This window comes from Macrotis lagotis, chromosome 2, assembly GCF_037893015.1.
Source record: "Macrotis lagotis isolate mMagLag1 chromosome 2, bilby.v1.9.chrom.fasta, whole genome shotgun sequence".
NCBI lineage: Eukaryota > Metazoa > Chordata > Mammalia > Peramelemorphia > Peramelidae > Macrotis > Macrotis lagotis.
The window spans coordinates 235,940,453-235,962,504 of NC_133659.1; the positions used below are offsets into that span (position 1 = coordinate 235,940,453).

General features: G+C 33.1%; 1 protein-coding gene across 1 annotated transcript in view; it reads right to left on the bottom strand.

Moving 5' to 3' along the window:
* Window positions 1-22,052, bottom strand: part of TBCD (tubulin folding cofactor D) — a 401,955-nt gene that overhangs the window by 136,839 nt on the left and 243,064 nt on the right. The window contains exon 24 of the mRNA XM_074225195.1: window positions 7,118-7,149. Coding sequence (XP_074081296.1) covers window positions 7,118-7,149 — 32 coding nt within the window. The remainder of the gene's footprint in view (window positions 1-7,117; window positions 7,150-22,052) is intronic.

Sequence of the window (22,052 nt, forward strand, 5' to 3'; positions counted from 1 at the left end):
CACCCCTTGGTCAAATGAGGAATATTCTAAAGATCTCCCTTTCCTGCCCCCTAGAGAAATATATAGTTTTAAAGATCCCTTTCCTTTCTTTTGGTTTGCAGATGGTGTTATTATTGCATTTCATTTGACTCAAAAAGCAGGGATTGATAATAAGATTTGGTATGATTTTTGGTATAATTTTGTAAGAGTAGTTTAGTATTTTAAAATGTGGTAGTAAGGGGCGGCTAGGTGGTGCAGTGGATGGAGCACCAGTCCTGGAGTTAGAAGCAGCTAAGTTCAAATCCGGCCTTAGACACTTAATAATTACCTAGCTGTGTGGCCTTGGGCAAGCCATTTAACCCCATTGCTTTGCAAAAACTAAAAAAAAAAAAGGGGGGGTAGTAATAATCCTGTGAAAATCAAGCATAGTATTATAATGTTCTCCTTACATATAAGTTATGGTTACTGTACTTTTTTGTTTTATTACTAATTCTTCTATCTTCATTTTCTGCAATGAAATCTAGACATTACCATTGTATGTGGTGTTTGTTACACCTTAAATTCAGAAAATTTGTAGGAATATATGTGAGTGTTTAAGAATCAGCTTTTAAAAGGATTCTGGAAGTAATGGTGTAGCTATTTGAACAGAGATAATAAGTGAGCATATTAATAGAGAATACTGTTTTTATAAAATTTGTTTCTATATGTTATGTTTCAAAATCTTTTGTTGTAAAATCACCTGTTTGTACATGGATAAACTTTTGTGATTTTTCCTGTTGTTTTTTCTTACTATTACCATTTTAAGATTAGAATCACTATATGGCATTTTCAGATCTTTTAGACTATAAAGTTGAGAGCTGAAATTCGGATTATAGAAAATTGCTATTAAGACTTCATGGGGGGCAGCTAGGTGGCGCAGTGGATAAAGCACTGGCCCTGGAGTCAGGAGTACCTGGGTTCAAATCCAGACTCAGACACTTAATAATTACCTAGCTGTGTGGTCTTGGGCAAGCCACTTAACCCCATTTGCCTTGCAAAATCCTAAAAAAAAGACTTAATAGGACTGAAAACTGGCCTTCTGTCGAGTCTGAAATCCAGGTATCAAAGAAATGCTGGTGGGTTATAGTCTACAGAAGTCAGAAAACCTGATGGGGTTTGGAACCTCAAGGTGATATGATCATTTGGGATAAGATTTGAAAGAGTAACTTTCAATGTTCTGAAATTGGACTCTTTCTGACTCATTTTCCCAAAATGTGACATTTGAAAAATATCTTACCCTCTCAGATTTAAAGTCTTGCTGAAAGCATTTGGCTACCTACATGACCTCTGCCTGGAACAGATATCTAAAAACATAAGGGAACATGTCCTTTTATGTCCCTGATCTTTATGGTAAATTGCTATAATCATGTCAGGTGATCAATATTAAAATAAGGTACAGAAATCAAGTCATTTGACCTACATTTTATCTAAATTATAATAGCCAGTCAGGCTAGTGTGTGATCTTGGCATCATTTTTGCGGTGGAATCTTCACTGTTATGGAAGTTTATTTTGTTAAGTGGAATAGCATCCTCCAAATGGGGGGATAATAAAGATAATAATGATGTTAATTAACCTCTATTTGTAACTAAATCTTCTGTGAATATCAACAAGACAATTGGTAAATCAAATTGTAAATAGTCATGATTTAAGGGATTCCAGAAATTCATTTTCTAGCAATGAAAATAATAGGTTTTTGACATCTTTAAAAAGTTATGTTAAGAAGTTCTTCCATCAGAAAGAAAAAGCTCTACAAGTAACCTGGATTGAAGAAATCTCTGAAACAACATTCAAAACCATAGAATGATTCCAGAGGAAATGGACTTGAATCTCTCTCTTTGCTCTATTGTGCTTATCTGTATGGTCTATATAATCAAAAGGGGACTGCTCCCTTTAGACCTCTGCAATTTTCCTGTTAGACCTCTGCAATTTTCCTGTCTGACTCTGTAATTGTATAACCCATTTTAATGTACTGTTATGGACCTAACTTACAATACCTGCTCATACTTCTTGACAAAACTAGATCCCAAAGATATGCCATTCTCCCTCCAATATATCCATCATCTCCTTAAATCTGTATCTGATTGATCTATAAGTCTTATTTTATATTTCTGATAATACCTCTCAGATTTAAAGCCTTTTTTTTAGGTTTTTTTTTTTGCAAGGCAATGGGGTTAAGTGCCTTGCCCAAGGCCACACAGCTAGGTAATTATTAAGTGTCTGAGACCGGATTTGAACCCAGGTACTCCTGACTCCAGGGCCGGTGCTTTATCCACTGCTCCATCTAGCCACCCTCAGATTTAAACGTCTTGCTGTCAGGTCATGGAGAATACGATCTGTATCCAGAGAAAGAACTGTGGAGTTTGAACAAAGACCAAGGACTATTAACTTTAATTTAGGGGAAAAAACCCTGATATCTTATTATTTGATCTTGCTATATCTCTTATACTTTATGTTTCTTCCTTAAGGATATGATTTCTCTGTCATCACATTTAATTTGTATCAATGTATACCATGGAAACAATGTAAAGACTGGCAAATTGCCTTCTGTTGGGGGTAGGGGTAGGGAATAATATTAGGGGAAAAATTGTAAAACTCAAAATAAATAAAATCTTTAAATTAAAAAAAAATTTGATTTCTCAGCCTCCAACTAACAGTTATAAATCTGAATGTTGTCTTTTTGTGCAAAAATATCAATCTATCACGGCAAGGCCTGACTGCTACATCTAAATGCTGACTTGGCCTATGTCAATACTACTGGTCAGTTTTGTAATAGCACCAATAAATTCCTTTACCTAGATCAACAAATCACAAGATAAGAAATATCTTGGATGAGGGGAAACCAATCCTATAGCTATTTGTAAACATTCCCTCTCCAGCATAAGTGAGATTCTTATAAATGGGAATTTGAAACAAATATTATAACTTAGGAGAGGATCATAATGTAGAACTCTGTCATCTATATGAAATCTCATTGTTTGCTTCAGTTTTATGATTCTTCTTTCTGTATAAAATGCCCCCCTCCAAATTTTTATCAGTGTTAATTTCTTTAATGAGATCATCCATCCATGGATTCAGGAAGATGCTAGAGAATAAAACTTCAGGGGCGGCTAGGTAGCGCAGTGGATAGAGCACTGGCCCTGGAGCAGGACTACCTGGGTTCAAATCTGACCTCAGACACTTAATAATTACCCAGTTATGTGGCCTTGGGCAAGCCACTTAACCCCACTGTCTTGCAAAAACAAAACAAAACAACCTAAAAAAAAAAGAGAATAAAACTTCAAGGATAAAAACTAATTTTTTTTTGTTATTTCATTTTTAGCCTGAAGAAAATTAAGATTAACAGAGGTCCTTGATCTACTGACAAAAGAGAGCACATCTGCTTTAAGTTCCATTTTCTCCTTTTCTCTGTATCTTAAACTCAGTATTTTCAAAATAGAATATATATATATATATTATCTCTGCCCCTGAACTCTACCCCCCTATACAAACTAACCTCTTCTATAAGCTTCCCTCTTACTGTTGGAAGGCACCACCATCCATTATCTTCAACTCTCTTACCCCATATATTCAAACCATGGCCAATCTCATTACATTTACCTCCAAAATACTCATATCTCTTCTAGTCTACCTATTCACATGGTCACTTCCCAAGTTCAAAGCAAATCTTTTATCTGGACAATTTCAATGGTCATCTTACTTCAAACTTTTACTCACATCAATGCACCCTTCTACAGAAATGCTAGTTTGAAAGTAAAGACTGACAGAGTGCTATCTGTGAGGGGGGTGGGGGGTAGGGAAGCAAGATTGGGGGAAAATTGTAAAACTCAAATAATATCTTTAATAAAAATAAATTAAAAAAAAAGAAATGGTAGTTTGTTCCTAAAGCATAGGTTTAATTATGTCACTCTTTTACTCTGCAGATCACTTACAGCTTTTATGAATAAATATAAATATCGTTGCTTGGATTTTACAGTTTTGCATAACATGATCCCAAGCTACATTTCCAGACCTGTTATAAATTATTTCTCTTCCTGCACTGTATTGTCTTCTATTGTTTTCATACTCAACCTTCCTTTTGTTATCTCTGTGCCTTTGAAAAAGACTGCTCCACATTACTAGAATGCATTACATCATGACTTCTGCTTCTCAGTTTCCTTCTTTGATCAAAATTCAGTTCAAATTCTATAGGAAGCCTTTCTAATTCCTTCAGCTTTTATGCCATTCACACTAATATTTTATACATACACATATTAACTGAGGAACCGATATGAGCAGTCTAGCTTTTTTTCCCTCTGTGGCAACAGTCAATCTATGTGGTTTCCTCTAAGAGAAGTAAACTCTTATCTTAGAAGGGAATAGTTATCATTTCATATTTTTATTCTGATATCCTCAACACTCAATAAAATACCTAGCTAATAATAATTTTTTAAAAAATGCTTGGAGAGTTCTTTCTTTTTTTTAAATTAAGTATACATTTTTTCTTAATTTTTAGTTTTGTCATTCACATTTGTGTTAATATTAATTGATTTCCTTTGCATTTTCAATTAAGCTGGTATGTAATTATATATATATACATACATACATATATATGTTATATATATTATATATTGTTATATATATATAATAAGCCTTAGATAATTCTTTTCATTTCTTCTCAGTTGTAAATTTACCTTTACCTTTGGGTATGGGGAAGAACTAGGTGATAAAATAGATAAAACATCAAACTGGAAACCAATAACCCCCATATTCGAATCGAGCCTCAAACATTTATTTTTTTGATGCTGGGCAAATCACTTGACCTTTATTTTTCCTCAACTGGAAGTGAGGTTAATAGCAACACCTACCTCTCAGGGTTGTTATGAGGATCATATGAGATAATAATAGTAAAGTCTTTAAGTATAGTATCTGAGATATAGTAAGTATTATATTGATGATACCTATTGTTATCATTATCATCATTATTGTAATCTGATTTTCTTTTTTTCTCCTTGATAAGATTGATTGGTGATTTACTTAAGTTAACCTTTGTCAAAATAGCACTTAGTTTTATCAGTTGCACTCACACTTTATTTTCAAGCTTCTCTTTTATGGCTAAATTTAAAGATTTCATCTATTATATTAATACCAAGTGAAAGTTGAATATCAGAGAAGGCACAGAGGGAGTTTTTTTTAGTTTTTTTTTTGCAAGGCAATGGGGTTAAGTGGCTTGCCCAAGGCCATACAGCTAGGTAGTTATTAAATGTCTGAGGCCAGACTTGAACTCAGATACTGACTCCAGGGCTGGTGCTCTATCCACTCCTTCACCTAGCTGCCCCCCACAGAGGGAGTTCTTGCTCAGGTATGGCTTAGACTATTTGACTTCTGAGATTGCATTCAATTTTACATTCAATAATGTACAATAAAAATTAAAATAATAATACACAGGTGCTTAGAAAGTGAAATTTTTGTTATCTGGAAAATTCAGTTACTAAAAAGTTTACTTCCTGATACTGGGCCAAAGAATTCAAATGGCATTGCTGGGCAGATGATGCCTCTCACTATGAGAGTAGTAACAATAGAGTATAGACATCTATTTTACCCTAGAGAAAAATGAAAGGAAAGGGATGGGATAAGGGGGCAGGGGGTGGCAGGGGGGAAATAGGTGATAGAAGAGAGGGAAGATCATGGGAGAGGGTAGTCAGATACAATATATCCTTCAGGAGGGACAGGGTGAAAGGAGAGAAAGAACAGAATAAATGGGGGTGGGGAGGAAGAGAATGGAGGGAAATACAGCTATTAATAATAACTGAGGGTAGGGGCGGCTAGATGGTGTAGTGGATAAAGCACCGGCCCTGGAGTCAGGAGTACCTGGGTTCAAATCCAGTCTCAGACACTTAATAATTATCTAGCTGTGTGGCCTTGGGCAAGCCACTTAACCCCGTTTGCCTTGCAAAAACCTAAAATAATAATAATAATAATGATAACTGAGGGGAAAAGTTATTGAGGAAACTACTCTCATGAATTTTACGATAAAGAAAGCAACTCATCCCAGAGACAGAGCCAATGAAATCTGAACACATACTGAAGTACCCATTTTTTTCCTCACTTAATTTCTCTTGAGGTACCTCTATCTTTTGGGGGGGGGCGGGGTGGAGGTTTATGTTTACTTTCCCAACAAGATTATTGTAGTAATATGAAAATAAATAAAATTTTAAAAATATGAGAGTAGTATGTAGAGATGCTATCTAAAGAGTGACAGAAATGCAAATTAGACATTCAATAATGTACAATAAAAATTAAAGTAGTATACAGGTGCTTAGAAAGTGAAATTTTTTGTTATCAGGAAAATTCAGTTTCTTAAAAGAATTTACTTCCTGATACTATACCAGAATTTAAATGGCACAGCTGGTAGGTGATTTCTCTCAGTATGAGAGAAGAGTGTAGAGATTCTATCTAAAGGGAGAGGGAGGAAATGCTGTACCAGTTTAGAAAAGAAGTCTACTGTAAATTGTTGGTTTAACCTAATGTTTTCTTTCTGAATTTAATAAACTTTATGCTTTGCCTTTGGTTTTAATGTCAAATTTATTTCTAAATATATTCTTCCTCCATCTCTACTGAAGTATTAATAGTACATCTTCTGGTATTACAAAGATATCATAAGAAGGAAAAAAAGAGTTCAGCAAAACAACTATTCTGTCTGAAGTATAAACAATACTGTATAATCACAGTGAAAAACATTCAATGTAAAGGAGAAATAAAACTTAATTTTTTTTGGTTTATTTATTTTATATTATATTATTTATTTATTTAGATTTTTTGCAAGGTAAACGGGGTTAAGTGGCTTGCCCAAGGCCACACAGCTAGGTAATTATTAAGTGTCTGATGCTGGATTTGAACTCAGGTACTCCTGACTCCAGGGCCAGTGCTCTATCCACTAGGCCACCTAGCTGCCCCAAGAAATAAAATTATAATAGTGTTTATTTGATGACAAAAAAAGTTCATTTTCCCTGGAAAGCCAAAAATGTATGTATCACCAATTAGAATCTTTTTATATTCACAGTTAGTAAACTAAAGAGACATAACCCACTATTTCCTGTCTTCCACACCTTTAAAACCTACCTGATTGCCTCATTAGTTCTCCTCCCAATCCTCTGAAAATTAAAAACAAAAACAAAAGACAGTTAGAGTGACATTACAGAAATAATGGTCAAAAAATTTACTCAAATATTTCAAAAATTTATAATTTCTATGATATCTATCATTTAACTATGGATATTCTATCAACTACCATAAATTGTAGTATTCCCTTAACACACAAATTGGGTCTTTCATTAAGTTCCCAGGCCAAAATAATTCTTTTTCTAATGACAAGCTTTCCAATAATGAGTTTCTCCAGATTAAGAAAATAAAATTTTTAGTGAACAATCTCCAGTAAAGCTTTAGTTAGTATCAAAGATCTATTGGGAAATGAGACAAATATATGCCCAAACTATTCTTCAATAGGTACGTGGTCAAAGGACATTAATACTTTTTTTTAACTTAATCATCACAAATTTCCAAAGAGCAATATTCTCTGAGTCTATCATCTCTATCTGAAGGTGGGTAGCACAGTTTATAATGATTCCTCTAGAATTGTGATTGGTCAATCTGTTGATTAAATTCTAAATCTTTCAAAATTGTTTAGTCTTTAAAATATTGTTACTGTATAATTGGTTTCCTGGTTCTCCTTATTTTATTTTGAATCAATTCATAGAAATCTTCCCATGTTTCTCTGAAACTACTTTTCATCATTGATTTTTTTTAAACAAGCTTTATTGATTTCTTTCATTAACATAGTTATTCCAAGTATCCCTTCCTCTCTTCCCTCCAAAGAGCCATTCCACATAGCTATTAGTGTTTTTTAAGAAAAGAAAATCAACAAAACTGATTAATATAAAGAAAATATATGAAAACATGTGCAACGTATGTACTTGTGGCCCTCCTACCTCACAAAGGGATAAGCTGAAAGTGTCTTCTCTATACCTTCATTTGAGTCCCAGATGATCTTTGTAATTTTGTTAAGTTCACTTTGTTAAGTTCACTTTAGTTTTTTTTTAATAAGTAGCTTGTTCTTTTTATTTACAACACTGCACATACTATGTATAGCATTTTCTTGGCTGATTATTTCACTCTGCATCAGGTTCATATAGATCTTTCCGTGCATCTCTTTATACATCACACTTTTTATTTCTTATGGCACAGGGACATTATCTTATATTCATGTGCTATAACTTTTTTTTTTAACTATTCCTCAACTGATGGTTATGTACTTTGTTTCTGATTCATAGTTACCAGAAAAAGTGCTGCCATAAATATTTTGCAGTATACCTGGGCTTTTTTCTTATTGATGGTTTCCTTGGGAGTACAGGTCCAGGAATGGAGCCTATAGTTCAAAGGGTTGCTTTATTTTACTTACTTTATTTGCATAATTCCAAATTATTTTTCAAAATATTTATACTATTTCACAGCTCCATCATCAATGTGTTACTGTGCTTATCTTTCCAAAACTTAACATTGACTATTGGCAATTTTGACAATTTTTGCCAATCTGATTTTGATTTTAATTTCTCTTATTATTAGTAAGTATTTGAAGAATTCTTCATTAGGCTGTGAATAATCTGTAGTTCTTTTTTGAAAATTCTATGTTCATATCTTTTGACATTTGGTCCACTGAGGCATGATTACTAGTCTCACATATATTTATTAATTGTTTACATATATATCTTAGGTACCAAACCCTCATCAGAGAAACCTGATACAATTTTTTCCCATTCATTTGACAACTTTTCTTATCCTAGATGCATTAATTTTATCTGTGCAGCAGCCTCACAATTTCAAGTAAATTAAAGCTATTGGTTTTATCTGTTGTAATTGCCTATATTTGTTTAGTTAAGAATATATTCCTACCATAGCTGTGAAATATATAATCTGCAACTATTCTATTTTTTTAAAATACAATGTTTTTAAAAATCAAAGTCATGAGAGTAGTATCAATATATAATACATACTGTAAAAATGTAATATTTATATAATATCTACTTATAATTTATAATACATATTGTGAAATATGGCTTAAGGTGTCAGCCTAATTTCTGTCAAACTGCATTTTAGTTTTTCTAGCATTTTTAATCAAATAAGTTTTTCCCCTAGGTAATTTGTCTTCCACTTTATCAAATTCTACGTTATTGAGTTTTATAGCTACTGCTTTTAAATCTTGCTTATTAAGGCTGCACCACTTGTTTAATTCTCTATTATATACCAATGGTAAATAGTTTTGATTACTGCTGCTTTTATAGTATATTTCTGAGAAGGAAATAATTTCTTCAGTTCTTTTTTTTCTAAAACTGTTTTAATTCTCTATTTTTGAACCTCTCTATATTTTTCATTTGTGATTCAGCTCAAATGTTCAGGTTAAATACCCTAGGCTGCATTGTGAGATTAATTGCCCTTCAGAAACACATTATTCCATTTCATCCTTATTTTCCTATGGGAACAGATTATTTTTAAATTAATAAAACATTTTTTTCCCATTGTATTTAAAGGTCTTCCTCCTGATCACTTTCAGAATTTGTTATTTGTAATTTGAATTGAATGGCCATGATTTTTATCTTCACTTGTTTCCTATCCATAGATCATAAGTTAATTTTTTCTACCCTTTTAATTTGCTTATGATGTTGCCCTTTATGTCTGAATCATGAACCCATTTGGAGTTTTTCTTGTAAACTTGTATAAGGAATGAGATATGGGTCTATAACTGGTACTTGTAGGAATGATTTCCCAACCACTGTGTTGAATAATTAGTTCCTTTGTCAAGAGCTGGGTTCTTTAGGTATATCAAAAAACTACTGTACTCATTTGTTTCTGAGTCTTACATACCTATTCTCTTCCACTGAACATCTTCATTTCTTACCCAACATCAAAATGATTTCATAATTATACATTTTGTAGCACAAGGTCTTATATTCCTAGGTTATTTTACATCCCACTTTTCTTCACTAATTTCCTTGAGAGATTTGATCTGTTGTTCCTTTGGATGAATATTTTTTCTAGCTCTATAAAGCAATCCTTCAATAGCTTGATTGATATGGCACTAAATAAGTGGTTTTATTTTTATAATATTGTCATTTTTATTATATTGATTCAGCCTACCCATAAGCAACTAATAGATTTTCTCCAAATATTTGGATCTTAAGTTGTATGAAGACTCTTTTAAAACTGTATGTGTATGTATGTATGTATGTGTATATATATATATATGATCTCTCTTTACTTTGGCATCCATACTCCCAAGTATGTTATACTCATTTATTTCAAATGGAATTTCTTTAGCTTTTTCTGATGATTTTATTAGTAATATGCAATATGATTTTATTTTATATGCTGTAACTTTACTGAAGTTGTTAATTGTTTTCATTAGTTTTTAGGTAACTAAGAGAAAGCTCTCCCTGTGTGGATGGCATTAATTACCAAGCTAAAGAACTTAATAAATCCTCATTGGTTTCTAAATTTATGTTTCTGATTTGTTCCAGCATTTGCAATGGGGGTGACTTGTCCAAGGTCACACAGCTAAATAATTATTTATTAAGTGTCTGAGGCCAGTTGAACTCAGATCCTCCTGACTCCAGGACTGTGACCTAGTTCCCCCGTTACCTAAGTGCCCTAATTAAGAGAATTCTTAAGTAAACCATCAAATCATCTGCAAAAAAAGATAATTTTGTTTTTCCTGTTTTATTGTTATGGTTATAATTTTGAGCATCACAATGAATAGTAATAGTGATAATAGATATCCTTGCTTTAGCTCATCTCAACTACAAAGAATACTGGTTCTTGGATATAGGGAGATTCGACTTATTATTTATAGGAAAACTCCATTTATTTCTATAATTTCTAATTATTTTAACAAGGAAGGATGTTATATCTTGTCCAAAGCATTTTCTCCTTCTATTAATAAAATCATACCATTTAGAGGGAGAGGAATTGTTATTAATATGGCCACTTGGGTTCATAATTTTCCTAATATAAATCCATTGTTCATAGTATATATAGTATTTGTGATACATTGTTTTAGTCTCTTTACTAATATTTTACCAAAAATTTTTGCTTCAATGTTCAATAGGAATTTTGGATCTATAGTTTCCCTTCTGTTTTCCCTTCTCTCCATGGTTTAGGTATCAAGACCATATTTGTGTCAAAGAAAGAATTTTATAGGATCCCTTCTTTTTATATTTTCCCAAACATTAGTACTGCAATTAATTGTTTTTTAAATGTTTGGAAGAATTCATTTATAAATCCATCTAGTTCTTAAGTTTTATTTGAAGGGGAGGATAATTTATTGATAGATTGTTCAACTTTTTTTTTCTATTGTGGGAAGTAGAGAAAACTAAAGCAACTCCATTTTGTCTATAGTTCCTTTATCTTACCCCTAAACTTGTTTGTATTGTAAATATCACATTAAACAGTTAAGATAGACTTATTAGGGCAATATTACAAGAGATGGATAGCCAGAAGAGTCTTTCCTGTTACTAGCCTCAGCAAAAGGCCTTGCTTAATTAAAAGATAACCTATCCCTTATTCCTACCTTCTAAGTCCCTAGCAACAAGTCCTGTCCAATCTGGAGTACTCTTATGTTTTCTCTTTTTTGTTCCTTTGGGAAATTTTTCCCTGTGTGGATGGGGCTACCAAGCTAAGAACTTAATAAATCCTCATTGGCTTCTAAATTTCTGTTTCTGATTTGTTCCAGCATTCACAATTTTACTGAAACCATCTTAGTACAATGGTATTTAAATACTCTTATTTCCTGTACTGCTAAACTAGGCATATTATATTTCAATAAATCTTTACACATTTTATTTATTTTGTCTGTTTTATTAGAATGAAGTTAAGCAAAACACCCCTCACTAATTTCTTTATTCCTTCTTTATTTCTTGTAATTTCACATTTTCATTTGTGATACTGATTATTTGGTTTTATGTTTTATTTAAATCAGATTAACTAATGACATCAATTTTTCTCAAAAAGTGCAGCTCCTAGTTTTATTAATTCAATGGTTTTTATTGTAATTTTGTTAAATTTTTCCTTTGATTTTTTTTAGGACTTCCATTTCAAGGTTTATTACTCATTTATAATTTGTTATTAATTTAGTATGATTATATATTTATGTTAGGCCATAATAAAGTTATATTGCAATAATATAATGTATAAATGATTTATTATTTATTATTTATAGTTGATCAATCTAATTATTTTAATTTGCTGGTTTTATAATATTGTTTATTTTTTAGTTGCAAGCATAATCACTAATGAAAAGTTGAGGTATGTATGCAAATTTTTCCTTAAACAATGTTTTGGTTGCATCCCACAAATTTTGGCCTAATTTATCATTTTTCCATTATTTTATTTTATTTTTTTTAGGTTTTTGCAAGGCAAATGGGGTTAAGTGGCTTGCCTAAGGCCACACAGCTAGATGATTATTAAGTGTCTCAGACCGGATTTAAACCCAGGTACTCCTGACTCCAAGGCCGGTGCTTTATCCACTACGCCACCTAGCCGCCACTTTCCATTATTTTAAATGAAATTATTGGTTGCTTCTATGATTTATTCTTTGATCCCTTCATTCTTTAGGATTAAGTTATTTAGTCTGCAATTTATTCTTTATGTTTGCTTCAAAGGTCCTTCAATAAGCAAAATTTTATTGTGCTATCACCAGTACAGTATGTTTAATTTTTGATTTTATGCATTTGTTTGTAAAATTTTTATGCTGTAATATGTGGCCAATTTCTGTGAATGTATTATATACAGAAAAGAAGTAAGTATCCTCCATTCTATTTTCATTCAAAATTCTTCAGAAATCTATTACATAATTTCTCTAAAATTCTATTCATGTCTTTCATTTCTTTTGCTTGTTTTTTTAAAAATTAGATTATGTTTGGGAAGCAATAAATTGAAGTCCTTTACTATTATAGTTCTTTATCTGTTAATTACTGTAATTCATTTATGAATAGTTTCCAAAAAGAGTATAATCAACTATAATTTCCTATCCATCTAGTCTCAAACTATCATCTCCATCATTCACCCCTTTAGAACCTTGGAATCTTCTCCAGGATCAAATCTTCCCCTACCCTTCTTCCTATCAGAGTTGTACAATTACAACATTTTTTACTCTCCTTTATGTATTGCTACCTCCTTAAGAAAGTAAATGGCTTAAATACAATCAATCAATTAAAACACAAGTATTTATTAAGCACCTATTATTTGTCAATCACTGTGACAAATATATAAAATTATCCCTTAGGATACAATTATAAAAAAATTAAATAATTCATACAGGCAAGAACCTTTCATTCTGGTGAGTAGACAAGTACATTTCTAAATATTTACAGCATAAATATAAAGTAAATAATTAGAAACATAAAGTAGTTCAATAAAGTGTAGTTTCAGAAGGAGCAAAATAGTAATTGGAAAGATTAGGAAAGGCTTACTTTAGCAGATGAGTTACATGTCTGAGTTACATCTTAAAGGAAGAAAGGAACTTTTATATGGCACAGGCACTTCATGCATGCCAGTGCTAAGGGAGAAATCCAGTAGATGGAGTGACCCTAGTGAGGAACAGAGATAACATCTGTGCTGGATTCAGAGTGAAGAAGTACTAAGTAATGAGGTTGGAAAGCTACATTGAGGCCAGGTTACTGTAAAAGGCTTCAAAATCTAAATAAGACAATTTACACTTTATTCTAGAATGAATAGGAAGCCACTGGAGCTGAGAAGAGGAGGGGCATCACATGGTAGAGCTACACTTAAGAAAAATTATTTTGGTATGATTGATGACTATGTAGAAAATGTTGGTATAGGTGAGGTACAAGAAGAGAACTACTGGATCAGCTAGGAGAAAGGTCTGAACAAAGGAGGGAGTGGTTTAAGTGGGGGGGGAAGGAGCTGGAAGTAAGAGAAATGAAAATGACAGGTTTAAGCAATTGATTAGATATGTGGATCGATAAAGAGGGGAGTCCAGGATAATGTGAGGTTATAATGCTGGGAGACTGGAAAGATGGTAGTGCCTGACAGAAAGAGGAAGTTTAGAAAAGGAGAAGATTTGGGCTAAAAATAATGTGCTCAATTTGGGGCAGGTGAATTTTCTGATGTCTTTCAAACATCTAGTTGGAAATACCTGGGGGGTAACTAGTGCTACCATAGATTTATGAGTTATCTGCATAAAGCTTATGAGGTTACCAAGAAGATAGCATGAGAATGAAGAGAGAAGAGGGCCTAACACAGAACCTTAATTTAGAAGCATAATATAGAATAATGAAGCAAGAGAAATGGAGAAGTCTAAGTAGGAGATGAACCAGGAGAGAATGTCACAAACACATGGAGAGAATATATTACAAGACAGTAATAACATCAAAATGCAACAAATAGGTGAAGAAAGATGAGAAATGAGAGAAATGTTTGTGGATCACCAGTGCTTAAGAATGCCAGACACATAGTAAGTACTTCAAACTCTCTCTCTCTCTCTCTCTCTCTCTCACACACACATAGTGTTTGTCTACATTCTTAAGCTCCCCATACAAGCACACATACACATACCCAACTTCTGCAAATCACTAATAAGAAAAATATAAATTAAAACTCTAATGCTTTATTCTTGATAGCTAGGAAATTAGTAAAGATTACGAAATGAGGTTACAGAAAAAAATGTCATTTATATATATCAAAACATTTCTTTCAGCCCTTGATAGGGTAAATTTTAACCATCAGGGGAAAGGCTTAAAACCTTAGTACATGACACCTTAGCAGCAACATTATGCGATGATCAACTATGTTAGATTTAACTCTTCTCTATACAACAATCAAAGATAATCCTAAAAGACCTGTGATAGAAACTGTCATTCACATTCAGAGAAAGATCTGTGGAAGGCAGATCAAAGCATATTCAAAGCATTAACTTTTTTAAATTTGTTTTTTGCCTTTTTTCCTTCTTGTTCTGATTATTCTTTCACAGCATGACTAACATGAAAATATGAGTAACACAACTGTACATTTATAACGTATTTATCAGATTACTTGCTCTCCTGGGGGTAAGGATGGGAAAGGGTGACAAGTGAGAAAATTTTATAAAATGAATGTTGAAAATTATCTTTATATATAAAATTGGAAAAAAGAAATAATAAAAAAGAAATAAAACTACAGGACATGACTATATTGTATCAAAAGAGATGAGAAATATGATGGAACTTGGCAAAGCATGAAATTCATATCTAATGTGAAATGATACATTGTTTCTTTAGGAAGCAGAACCAGGAACACAATGAATAACTACAACTAACAGAAAAGTACAAAACCCAAAAACCATAAGTATAATAATTAAGCTAGCCTTCTGAATGATTATGAAAATTTATCTTGGGGCGGCTAGGTGGCGTAGTGGATAAAGTACTGGCCTTGGAGTCAGGAGTACCTGGGTTCAAATCCAGTCTCATACCCTTAATAATTACCTAGCTGTGTGGCCTTGGGCAAACCACTTAACCCCATTTGCCTTGCAAAAACCTAAAAAAAAAATTATCTTCCAACTTGCTTTTCATAGCTGGGGGATTATAGATGTCAAAATGACAAACTGCTGGATTTACAGAATATTTTGTTGACTTGCTTTTCCCTATAACTTTCTTTTTTATTATTTACTACAAGGGTAGGTTGGAAATGAGGGCAGAGACATTTGGTAATGAAGATTATATGAAAATCAAAATTTCAAACTGCTTTAAAGCATTATAAAATGAATCAACAAATATTTATTAGGTGCCAGGTCTAATATACTAGAAATTGGGAAAATAAATCTCAAAGAAGAAAATTACTACTCTAATGGAACTCATAATATCAAATATATGTTGTATGTGAGGAATATGGAGGTGTTTGGGTTCCACAAGAAGGTGAAGGTAAAATTGTTAGTTTACATTACAAAGACTGAGATCTGCTTATATTGTTGCCTATAGACAGGTACTGATCAAAAACCATTGTGATCCTAGCCAATGATTGGCAAGAAGGGGCAGGAACAAGGCCTTTCAAACTGCATAAAAGACCAAACATTTCTAGGATTCCTTGCCCCTCTCCCACCCTGAGATGTCTTAATTTATTAAGATGTCTTAATAAAAACCATTTTAATCACTCTGGACTTAGTATTCACGAGCCATTTATAACACTGTAATGTAGTGAAATGCAATGCAACCTAATGAAATTCAATATAATATAGCACAAAAGCAGCTAGGTGGTGTAGTAGATAGGGCACTGGAACTGGAGTCAGGAAGATCTGAGTTCAAATGTAGATTCAGACAGTTATTAGCTTATGATCCAAGTCATTTTACACTATCTGTCTTAGTTTCCTCAACTGTAAAATGAGCTAGAGAAGGAAATAGCCAACCACTCCAATATGGGGGATTCAGTTAAACATGAATGAAAATGACTGAACTACAAAATGAAACAGTATAATCTAACACAATGGAATCTATCATGGATAATAGAATATACACATCATAATGTGATATAATAATTAATTGAATGATGCAATATTATATATGATATTGAAGATATATCAGAATGTAACATAATAGTGTAATAGAAAACAAATACCAAGTAACTAAATGCAAAGAAGTTAGGGAAAGAAGAAACTAGCATATAAGATAAGAAAAGGTTTCATGTGGGAGTTGGAAGCAAATATTTAGGCAACAAGCATTTTATTAAGCTTTTATTATTTTCAAGAAAATATGCTATGGAAGGCCAAGATGGCAGAGAGAAGACAGGCACAGTTCTAAACTCTCCTTATTTCTTCCCCATCTATCACATGAAACAAACCTCTTAAAAGAAATCTGACCCACAAAACCCAGAAAGAAAATCGAGGAGAAAGAACGTCTACCTCAGGATTTGTCTCCGGCAGTAGCTTTGGCCGAATTCAAGCAGGTGAGTCTGGGCTAAGAGGGAGGATCAGCCCCGGATCAGCCAGATTAACAGCTGAATTGGAGCCGGGAGTCTAAGGGCCTAAGAGCCGGACCTGCTGGATCAGACAAAGCAGCAGCAAAAATAGATAGCATTAAAAGAGACAAGGAAGGAAACTTTATCCTCCTAAAAGGTACCACAGACAATAAAGTCATTTCAATATTGAATATATATGCACCCAGTGGGACAGCACCCAAATTCTTAGAGGAGAAGCTGAAAGAATTACAGGAAGACATAGACAGCAAAACTCTACTAGTAGGAGACCTCAACCTCCCGCTATCAGATCTAGATAAATCAAATCATAAAACAAACAAGAAAGAAATTAGGGAGGTAAATAGATTGTTAGAAAAATTAGATATGGTAGACTTATAGAGGAAACTGAATGGGGATAGGAAGGAATATACCTTTTTCTCTGCAGTACATGGAACTTATACAAAAACTGACCATGTACGAGGACATAAAAACCTAATGATCAACTGCAGAAAGGCAGAAATAGTGAATACATCTTTCTCAGATCACAATGCAATAAAAGTCATATGCAATACTGGGCCAAGGAGATATAGACCCTGAACAAACTGGAAACTGAATAACCTCATTTTAAAAAATGAGTGGACCAAAAACCAAATAATAGAAAGTATTAACCATTTTATCCTAGATAATGATAATAATGAAACAACATACCTATGGGATTCATTCAAAGCGACTCTCAGGGGACATATTATAGCTCTAAATGCTTACATGAATAAATTGGAAAAAGAGGAACTCAATGAACTAAACATGCAACTAAAAAAATTAGAGAAAGAACAAATCAAAAATCTCCAATTAAATATCAAATTAGAAATTCTTAAAATTAAACGAGAAATTAATAAAATCAAAAGCAAAAAACTATTGAATTAATAAGTCAAACCAAAAGCTGGTATTATGAAAAAAAAACAATAAAATAGATAAAGCTCTGGTCAATTTGTTTTAAGAAAAGAAAGAAGAAAACCAAATTGCTAGTATCATAAATGAAAAAGGTGAACTAACTACTAATGAGGAGGAAATTAAAGTAATAATTCAAAATTATTTTGCCCAACACTATGCCAATAAAATGCGATAATCTAAGTGAAATGGATGAATATTTACAAAAATATAAGTTGCCCAGGTTAAATGAAGAAGACATTAAATTCCTAAACAACCCTATCTCAGAAAAAGAAATTCAACAAGCCATTATTGAACTCCCTAAAAAAAAATCTCCAGGGTCTGATGGATTCACAAGTGAATTCTACCAAACATTTAAGGAACAATTGGTTCCAATCCTATATAAACTCTTTGGAAAAATAGGGAAAGAACTCTGCCTAACTTTTTCTATGAAACCATTATGGTGCTGTTACCTAAACCAGGAAGAGTTAGAAACAGAGAAAGAAAATTATGGACCTATTTCCCTGATGAATATAGATGCAAAAATCCTAGATAAATATTAGCAAAACGATTACAACAAGTTATTACTAGGATAATACATTATGATCAAGTAGGATTTATTCAAGGAATGCAGGGCTGGTTCAATATTAGGAAAACTGTTAGTATACTCAATTATATCAACAACAAACCTATCAGAAATCATATGATCATATAAATAGATGCTGAAAAAGCTTTTGACAAAATCAGCATACATTCCTATTAAAAACACTAGAGAGTGTAGTAATAAATGGACTATTCCTTAAAATAATTAGCAGTATCTATCTGAAACCATCAACAAGCATTATATTTAATAGGGATAGGCTAGAGGCATTCCCAATAAGATCAGGGGTGAAACAAGGGTGCCCATTATCACCACCACTATTCAATGTTGTATTAGAAATGTTAGCTTCAGCAATGAGAGAAGAAAAAGAAATTGAAGGAATTAGAATTGGGAAGGAAGAGAGAAAACTCTTACTCTTTGCAGATGACATGATGGTCTACCTAGAGAATCCCAAGAAATCATCCAAAAAACTACTGGAAAAAATTAGCAATTTTAGCAAAGTTGCAGGTTATAAAAATAAACCCTCATAAATCCTGAACTTTTCTATATATGTCTAGCAAGATACAGCAGGAATAGATAGAAAGAGAAATCCCATTCAAAGTAACTTCAGACAATATAAAATACTTGGGAGTCAATTTGCCAAGACAGACTCAGAATGTTTTTGAAAACAATTATAAAACACTTCTCACACAAATCAAATCAGATTTAAATTACTGGGCAAATATCAACTGCTCATGGATAGGTAGAGCTAATATAATAAAAATGACAATTCTACCAAAACTAAACTATCTGTTTAGTGCCCTACCAATCAAAATTCCAAAAAATTACTTTAATGAGTTAGAAAAAATTTTAAGTAAATTCATATGGAGAAATAAAAAGTCAAGAATTTCCAGGAGCTTAATGAAAAACAGTGCAAAAGACGGTGGCTTAGCCCTACCTGATCTAAAATTATATTATAAAGCATCAGTCATCAAAACTGTTTGGTATTGGCTAAGACACAGAGTGGTGGACCAGTGGAATAGACTAGGTGTAAAAGCAGCAGATGATTATAGTAATCTGCTGTTTGATAAACCCAAAGAGTCCGGCCACTGGGATTAAAAACTCCCTCGTTGATAAAAATTGCTGGGATAATTGGAAGTTAGTGTGGAGGAAACTTAGATTAGACCAACACCTCACACCCTTTACCAAGATCAGATCCAAATGGTTACAGGACATAGACATAAAAAACAATACTATAAGCAAATTAGAAGATCAAGGACTAGTCTACCTGTCAGACCTATGGAAAGGGGAACAGTTTATGACTAAGGAAGAGTTGGAGAACATCACCAAAAACCAATTAGATGATTTAGATTACATTAAATTAAAAAGCTTTGGAACAGATAAAACCAATGTAATCAAGATCAAAAGAAATGTAGTAAATTGGGAAACAATCTTTACAACTAATGATTCTGACAAAGGACTCATTTCTAAAATATACAGAGAACTGAGTCATATTTTTAAAACAAAAAGCCATTCCCCAATTGACAAGTGGTCAAAGGATATGCAAAGGCAATTTACAGATGAGGAGATCAAAGTAATCCATAGCGATATGAAAAAATGCTCTAAATCACTAATTATTAGAGAAATGCAAATTAAAGCTTCTCTGAGGTACCACCTCACACCTCTCAGATTGGCCAGTATGACCAGGAAGGATAATGATCATTATTGGAAGGGTTGTGGGAAATCTGGGACACTATTACACTGTTGGTGGAGCTGTGAACTCATCCAACCCTTCTGGAGAGCTATTTGGAACTCTGCCCAAAGGGCAACAAAAACTTGCATACCCTTTGACCCAGCAATACCACTACTGGGTCTATACCCTGAAGAGATGATGAAAAAAGGTAAAAACATTACTTGTACAAAAATATTTATAGCAGCCCTGTTTGTGGTGGCAAAGAATTGGAAATCAAATAAATGTCCTTCAATTGGGGAATGGCTTAGCAAACTATGGTATATGTATGTCATGGAACACTACTGTTCTATTAGAAACCAGGAGGGATGGGATTTCAGGGAAGCCTGGAGGGATTTGCATGAACTGATGCTGAGTGAGATGAGCAGAACCAGAAAAACACTGTACACCCTAACAGCAACATGGGAGTGATGTTCAACCTTGAAGGACTTGCTCATTCCATCAGTGCAACAATCGGGAACAATATTGGGCTGTCTGCAAAGGAGAGTGCAATCTGTATCCAGATAAGGAGCTGTGGAGTTTGAACAAATTGCAAGGACTATTCCTTTTAATTTAGAAAAAAAAAACAGATTATCATATTGTCTGATCTTGTTACCTCTTAGACTTCTCTTAAGGATATGATTTCTCTCTCATCACACCCAATTTAGATCAAAGTACAACATGGAAACAAAGTAAAGACTGACAGAGTGCTTTCCATGGGGGGGGGGAGGGAAGCAAGACTGGGGGGAAAATTGTAAAACTCAAATAATATCTTTAATAAAAATTAATTAAAAAAAAAGAAAATATGCCATGAAGATAACCAACATAGAGGAAATTTCCAAGGGGAGAGGTTACAAGAAGATGTTGCATGTTCTAGAGAAAGATCATTGTGTAGATAGTGTTGAAACCAGTAAAGTCACGAATAGTCAAAAGGGAAATTAAGGTTGGTCTGCTTGAGCTCTTCCCCCAAAAGGAGGCCACAGAAGAAACCCTCCAAAGGCAGAACGGGTCCAGAAGCAGGAGAGTGTTTCAAGGGAAGAAGACTATAAGGAATTAATGAATGTTTCAGGCTCAAACTGTAGAGAAGGCATGATGTTAAAGTTCATAAAATATGATAGAAAATAAGGAGAAATAAGGAATTCTGTGTGAGAAGGGAATGTAATCAAGGCTTATGGAATGGCTAGGGCTAAAAATCAGAAGAGGAATAGAGTGAAGACCAATTTGTCTTGACTGTGGTGTATAAGAAAGAAAATAATGTATGAGCATAGAAAAATGGGGTTGGGAGAGAAGATGTAATGCTAGAGGTAACAGAATGACTGGAGTTTCATTGAGCATGGGAATATGGCTAATGAGTTTAAGGAATATCATTTTATCATGTCGGTGTGTGGAGAACGAATTAAAGAGAGAAAAAAGTCTATATGAATGCTGAATTGCTCATCCTATAACAGGATAAGAATGAAATTATCCCCAAAACACCCTTTGACTCAGGAGAATTAGTGATGAAATACTGTTCCTTTCAGTAAAGAAGTGGAGTGTTGTGGGTGTAGAGATGTAGGCACTACCAAAAGCAGCCATTTGATGATTTTGCTTAACTACTTTTCATTGTTACAAAAGAAGGAAATGTTATATTTTGAATGACTGATAATGAAAAGTAAAATCTTTTTTTTCTAAAAAAAGGGAATGGAATTGACAGAAAGAATTGAGGATTCTCATTTGTCTTCCTAATGCTGTAGGAATGATAAATTATATTCTTCAAACACTAATGATGACTGCCAAATGATATCTTTCATGAGTATATATATATCCCTTTGCAAAGTAGCTTTTATATG